Genomic DNA, 7422 nt, shown 5'->3' on the forward strand with positions numbered 1-7422 from the left:
AGATAGATAGATAGATAGATAGATAGATAGATAGATAGATAGATAGATAGATAGATAGATCTTTATGTGTGCCAAGGGTGAAACTTTGTTGTTTTACAAAAATATTATAACTTATCATCAACAAGAACAACCTTCCTCAAAATATGCACACTGAATATTTCTGACTTGGATAAAGATAAGAGAGCAGTCACAGTGAGGCATTATAAAGGAATATTGCTATATGCATCAAGGAGCTCCAGCAATATTTCTTGGCCCACTTCTGCTAGATGAAAGTACTCAAAGACAGTGTGTCATACAGAGGTTTTGTAGAATTGTTTTTATTGGCTATCAGTTTTAATCTCTATTCTCTCCTCTAATGGATCAAGACTGCATCTTATTTTAATTTTTTATTTCTTTGACAGTCAAGCATTATTCAAAGTCATTCAGCATTGTTTAAAATATTCAGAGGAAACTAAAATGATTAAAATGTGTGCATAAATTAAAATATGTTAACACAGAAATGATGTCTACTGAATATCTATTAATTTTCTAGGATGTCTCAATCCACTATAGAGCTATGGAATATCCAAATCTGTCCTGGCAAGATGAAGCACAAGACTGAGGCCAATTCTTGGGGAGTCACACAAACCCATAAACCCATACTCAGGATTACTGAACTAGTTTATAGATTCCAAAGTATTACTTGTGATACTGGAGTACCTATTGAAGAGCCATGGTAAAAGAGGAGAGTATGTGCTAACTAGTTGCCAGGGATTTTAACGCAAGAATCTGGAGCTGTCAGTTATTATCCCTAACCATTGTACTACCTTTACTAAATCTGAAAAAAGTTAATTGTGTACATAGAGATGTCCATACCGCAAAACAATTGCTTATTTAAACTTCTCAATAATTTTACAATGTATAATTACTTAGTATGCAGTTAATTTAATTGACCTTGGGATTGTCCTTAATTGAAGATTCTCCCTCTGTCACTATTTGCTAGTTAATTAACATATACCCAAAGACAATACAGACCTATGAAAGACCCTTGCCAAACACAGGATATTATGAATAAATTAGCAAACATTTATATAACATTGTATTGATTCTCAGCTTCTTTGTTTACCTCTTAAATATTATGATTGGTTGAATGCATGGTTCATATTACATTTATTTGATTACTCTCTCTGTTATAAAAAAAACACACACACACAAAATGATGTACTGTGATTTAATGGCTGCTTTAAGCATATCACTTTCATTCATTCAATATCAAATATATAAATTAAGCAGAAAACTTTTGTTCTTCTTAGGCTTCAAGATGTTTATTATTGTTATGATGCCTAATGGTAATTAATGACCAGTATTGCTTTTGTGATTAATGTTTGTTTAAAGATAGATGGCTTCAGGCTTGTTTGATGCAATGTGTCAGGATAGAAGATCAAAAGAGGAAAAGAAAAAAAAACAGTTGTCATAAATACTTGCATTAATACTACAAAAAGTGGTAGAAATCCCAAACAATATATATCTATGTGTACTGTTGTTGAAATGTTACCTTCATGTTGAATTAATATGTTAAATAAATACACAAATTTGAGTCTGAGGCACAAAATGTTTTATTTATCACCCTTCCCCTATAAAAGAGTGAATAAATAGTACAAGTGCTTGTAATAAAAGTAACATTAAATGCTTCAATAAATAAATACCTTTAGGCTCTATTTATTTACTGAGAAGATTCTCCCTTTAGTGTAAATTGCACTTACCATTCAAATAAATGTTTAGAATAAAATTCAATCAACATTATAACCATCTTTCCAGAATATTTTGGGATCACTTGAAAAATAAAAGAATATTTTCAGCTTTTACAAAATATAAAAGAAATATCATTGGGCTTGATTGCCCTTAAATAGTTTTTAATCCAAACATTTGTATTTAACAATTGCTTAAAAGAAGCAAGTTACATTTACAAAGGTACTTCAAGATGAAGGACATCCTGCAAAGAATTAAGCCTTGGTAATTTAAACCTACTGAATCTCTTCCTACTTCCAAATGCATTACATGAGGTCTCTAGTCCTGACTCATATTCCCTTTTGAAATAGTAAAGCCTTGAACACTTTAGAGCATCATGTGAGACTTGGATAACCCCTTCATCCAAGAGGGATTTCCTGCAAGAAGCAAACACTCCAAAACACTCCTTTAAGTTTTTGCTTTTATTTAACTAAGATTACCTTTGCCTAAACGCAATACTTAATTTCTCAAGGCAACCCTTCTGCGATGTTATTTTCATAATTTAGGCAAATGTATTTTAGGACAATAGATTAGTCTGCCACACCTCCACTAAAACATTTAAATAAAAACAATAGAACAGAAAACAATGCTCATTCAGAGTACATCAAAGCACAGATATTAAGGTCATGAGATATGTTTTGTCATACAAAACCACCATGTAGTGGGAAACTAGAACAGAGCATTACCTCAAACTTCAATAGCTGCAGCTCTGCATAATTAAAATTTAACAGTCATACATTCTCAACTCACTTTTGCCAATTTTAGGTTGTAAAAAGCAAGAGTTTAATTGTCCAGTCAAATTCAATATAAAGGACAACTGAAAGTATAATTACCTATGCTTTGCATTTTATTTATATAAATATCCATGATTTTTAACAGTGTTTTAAAACTTGTTTTATTTGGGCTTAGTTGTGGTGTTCTCTGCACTGGCACCCCCATCCAAGGATTGTTACTGCCTTGTGCCCGTGCTTACTCTGATAGGCTCCACCTTCCCACTTTACAACCCTGCTCTAGATAAGCAGGTTTGGAAGATGGATGGTTTACTTTGCCATATGAAAAATGCAAATGTGTATCATTAAAACAACATTTGAATATAATTAATACAGAGTTTTAGCATACGCTTGTTTAGATATGACGTCAACAGCTTGTTACCCTGGCACAGAAATTTTGATCAGCTGTAAGTAAGCTCAGACATTTAACATTTTGTGTACTTGAAGAAACATTTTTAAAATCATTATTCTTCAAAAATGGAAATATAGGCTCTACTCTGTCTTTCTGGCAATATTCATATTATCAAAGCATCCTGAATAAAAATATTTTAATAGTTATTACCAAAATAAAGGATGAAGAAAAATAGTTCCTTTTGAAAAAATGACTTTATATTAGTTTTCAATATAAACTTGTAATTCGCTTCTAAAAGGTAACAAGTGTCATAGCATGATTATAAAGCCCAATGTTAGACTTGAAACAATTTTAGTTTCTTCAGAAAATGGAATTAAGTCAGACAGCAGGACTATTTTTCCTTATAGAAGTGCAATTAGAGCTTTCTTTGATGAGCTATCAAAAAACTAGTATAAAATCAAACAGTTACTATGTCAACTGGGGTCCCTGTATTTTGTTACCTATATTTGCTGTCTTTCCATTAGCATTCCTTCCTTGCCATCTTGGGTTGTTTTTAATGATAAAATGGTACATTAAATGAAATTTTGGTCACAACATCAATACATTTTACATTGTCGAAGGATTTCTCACAGGATAATGTCTGGCACTAATGTGTTAAAAGAAATTAACCCTTTTATAAATGTTAGTATTCTTTTTGAATTACTATGGAAATATTTACATGACTAAGCACAGTGTTAACATTTGTGTGCTTCAGAAGTGCATTTTTAAAAGAATTAATTTGAACATTTCCATTCCGTTTTCGATTGTCAAGGCCTTATAATAATTACTCAGCAGCAGTCTAGGTACATACAGTCCACTTTTTGTGGAGTAAGCAAAGTTCAAAAAGATTTTTTCCATTTCCTACACATTATTTTCTGAAAAGCTCTTCTAAAATCTTGGTTAAAAATCGTATAAATGACTGGGTTTAAAGAACTATTACAGTATCCGATCCAGAAGAAAAATTTAAACAAGGTGTCGGGGATTTCACAGGATTCTCTGCAGATGCTGTACAGACTGTAGCTGAAAAAGAAAGGGAACCAGCACACCACAAACACGCCCATTACAACAGCCAGGACAAAAGTGAACCGTTTCTCTCTGGCTTGAGAAATTTTCTTTCTTGAGACTGTGCTTCTCCTTTTCCTCCGGGAGGAAAACAAGTCAATTGATTTATTACTGGACCTGGACAGGCGGCTGGATTGTTTGGACAGCGCGCTGTTTTTGCGGGTGTTCCTCTCCTTTTTAGAGTTCAAGTGCGGTGCCTTTTTGTCTTTCCCATCTGACGTGCTGCTGTCCTCCGGGTCTATATCACCTGTCTGCGGTGACTTAACCGAGGTCGTGGGTAGAGACGGGCAGTGTCCATTCTCTTTCTCGTCGTTAGCTTTCAAAGAGGTGCCCCTGCTTAGCCCATCTTCAGTCTGGGAGGAGCAGTCCGTCCCGTGCTTTTTCTCTGACATGTTCCGCGTCCTGTGCTTGGCGACTTGATATATGCGTATGTACACCAGGATCATAATAACGCAAGGGGCAAAGAAAGATCCGATAGAGGAAGACAGAATGTACCACGTCTCATCGTTTAATTTACACTCTGGGTTGTCTTCGTTTTCGGGCTCTCTGTCCATAGAAATTAAAGGAGGGAAAGATATCACAGCAGAAATGAGCCACACGACCACAATGACACATTTTACTCTCCTGGGGGTCCGTTTGAGGTTATACTCTACAGCTTGAGTCACTGACCAGTACCTGTCTAAGCTTATTGCACACAGGTGCACGATTGATGATGTACAAAACAGTACATCTAACGCCAAATACACATCGCACCAGGCACTCCCGAAAAACCAATAGCCCATAAGTTCATTAGCAAGGGAAAAGGGCATCACTAGGGTGGCAACCAGGATGTCTGCGCTGGCTAGCGACACCAGAAACAGGTTCTGGGGAGCTCTCAGAGCCCTGCTTGTCAACACTGCAATTACAACCAAAACATTTCCCACAATTGTGAAGATGATCAGAAAGCTTACTAATGCCGCCAGCCCCGCCACGGCAGCTTGGGAGTACTGGGCGACCCCAGAGGAGGAGGCATCCGAGGAGAACAAAAGCGGCGTGTTGATCCTGCTGCTGTTAAACGGAAAATCCATGGTGTTCACTGTTGAAAGTAAAAGCGACCGTCTGGGCTTGCCATTGTCTCAAAGGTACTCCAATTGCCTTTCACTGATATATATATATTTTACTTATTTAGAGGCAATGCAGTCCGCTAATTTGCAACACGTAAAGCATCTGTCTATTTTTAGTAGGTCCGTCATTTTTGTATTATCTTTACGGAGCAGTTTAAAACATTAATAATACAATTTAATGGCTTACATTTACAGTTAAACTGGCTTCCCGTGCATATGCTTACATAAGTAATGCCTCACTCCACGGAAAAAAAACGAAATACAAGCACATTGTGTCATCCGTCTCCAAAAGTTTAAGTCCTTCCCGTTGAAATAGCTACCTTTAATCCACGAATTGGAGAAATCGCACATCCATCCATTCATCCACGAGCTTGCATTGCTTCCCTCTAGCTGTAAATGCAGTTAACAATCTGCCGTTGCCAGCCTTTTGCAATATCCACGTGCTGTTCGTATTAAAACTAGAAATAGAGAGCCGCTCCGCCCCCGACCTTTACTGGCAGGGCCTTTTCAAACTGAGAAAACATAAAAGGGTGCATCTTTAAACGGCTTTTATAGAAAATCAGGCTGTTTACAAGAAAGCTAGCTGACCCGCAGACGCCCAGCACCTGAATGTTTTTGAGTAACTTTTTGTCTGATGTACTGACAGAAGGAGGTGTATTCATTATGTTTTGTAAATTGAACACACGAGGTCACTCTTGTGACACTGGTCTCAATTAACAGCTCACGCGAGTTATGTCTGCTCCATCATGCCCTTTCCATACACTAATATGATTTAGAGTGCTGGAGAAGCTTGTATTTGTTGAAAGGCTTGGAAAGTTTTCCTGTTATCTTATTCTGACATATGGATCTGTACTTTATTATAAATTATAAATGCTTAGTGTGTATTCCCTAAGCATCCAAGTTACATAATTCAGCTACTGAAATAATTTAATTGGCTTCTTGCAAAAAATGTGTCAATTTTATTTGTATGAACTGCAAGAGAGGCTTTATATGTGCTAACGTTTCTGACAGACATAATTATACAACCACCACAACATACAACCAAACTCCTCTATCTGTTATCATCTATACATTATTATTTACTGTATGGAGCCTGTTACAAGCCTAAATAAATAAAGCCTCGTTTTGGAATATTCCTGTTGGTGGGTCATTTGGGAACCAAAAATGGTTCCTGTATGGTATCTCATTGAAGGACCACTCTGGGACCTTTATTTTAAACAGTGTTGCTCCTTATCTGAGTGTGACACACACATCTGGTGGCAGAGCCCTGTCCAAGGGGGTGGGACTACCTGGAGAAGCTTTGGGTGTTGCATACATCATGCTTAGAGAGCCCTTCAAACATGGCTTCCATGTGCTAGAGTCCATCAGTCTTGATATGTTTTGGATGGCTCAGCAGTGAACCCTGGCCTTGGGTTGGCTCATGGAGCCAGGGGAAAGAGTGTCATATGGGTTACCTCTGACCCTGAATGACAGGACTGAGGCAGAGCCAGGCATCATGTATAAACATACAAAGGGTCACGGAAGCTGAGGACATATATACAGCCACAGAACAATGTGAATGAAATGGCTGCTGAAGAAGCCAAAGGTGGTTTTTTATGACTACTAATGAGCAGTCAGTGTAAAATGGCTACATTCCACTGCTCACACCCCTGTGTTACTACAATAGAACAGAATATGATCAGTTTAAAGAAAGAGGATTCTGTAGAAATCTTCACATTGCTAATAATACATATCATATGCAATGGCGTTTTGGTATTAAAATTCTGGTTTGGCCATACCAAATTTGTATTTATTTTTTTTTTATGCCTGCAGACGTCTTTTGCATTAATGTTAATTCATCTAATAATATCTGTCCCACTTTTCATAATGACTAGCAACATATGAAATGTTTACATCACAATTATTAGTCAAACAATGGGATACTGGTTCCTGGTGAGTCTCGACTACCATCCGATTGTTGTGATACTCTCTGACATCATCATCTGGCAAAATACAGATTTAAATATTATGTAAAGTGAGAGACTCACATCAACCCTCTTCCTCAGGAAATCAGTTTTCTGTGAACTACCTAAGTGGAAGCAGCAACAACTTAAGTATAGAAGCAGACAGCTTTGATGTGTCAAGGAACAAGGCACAGTTAAACTGAATAAACACTGTAGACATCGCACAACTCAAACACAAAAGTACAGACTGGACAGCACAAGACCAGCAAACAATAGAAAACACTACACATCTCATACATACATATCTCTTCTTTCAGGATTCTGCATTTCATTGAAACAGGTGCATCATACTGCTGCCTTCTTTTCCATAATGTCGAAAGAGTACA

General features: G+C 36.7%; 1 protein-coding gene across 1 annotated transcript; it reads right to left on the reverse strand.

The window, feature by feature from the left end:
* Positions 1–1589: 1589 nt before the first annotated feature.
* On the reverse strand, positions 1590–5715 carry adra2c (adrenoceptor alpha 2C). Its single transcript, XM_039751624.1, has one exon. The coding sequence runs from the start codon at positions 5055–5057 to the stop codon at positions 3768–3770; it is 1290 nt and encodes a 429-aa protein (XP_039607558.1). The 5' UTR covers positions 5058–5715; the 3' UTR covers positions 1590–3767.
* Between the last annotated feature and the right edge of the window lie 1707 nt (positions 5716–7422).

This window comes from Polypterus senegalus, chromosome 4 (assembly GCF_016835505.1).
Source record: "Polypterus senegalus isolate Bchr_013 chromosome 4, ASM1683550v1, whole genome shotgun sequence".
In the NCBI taxonomy this organism is placed as follows: Eukaryota; Metazoa; Chordata; class Cladistia; order Polypteriformes; family Polypteridae; genus Polypterus; species Polypterus senegalus.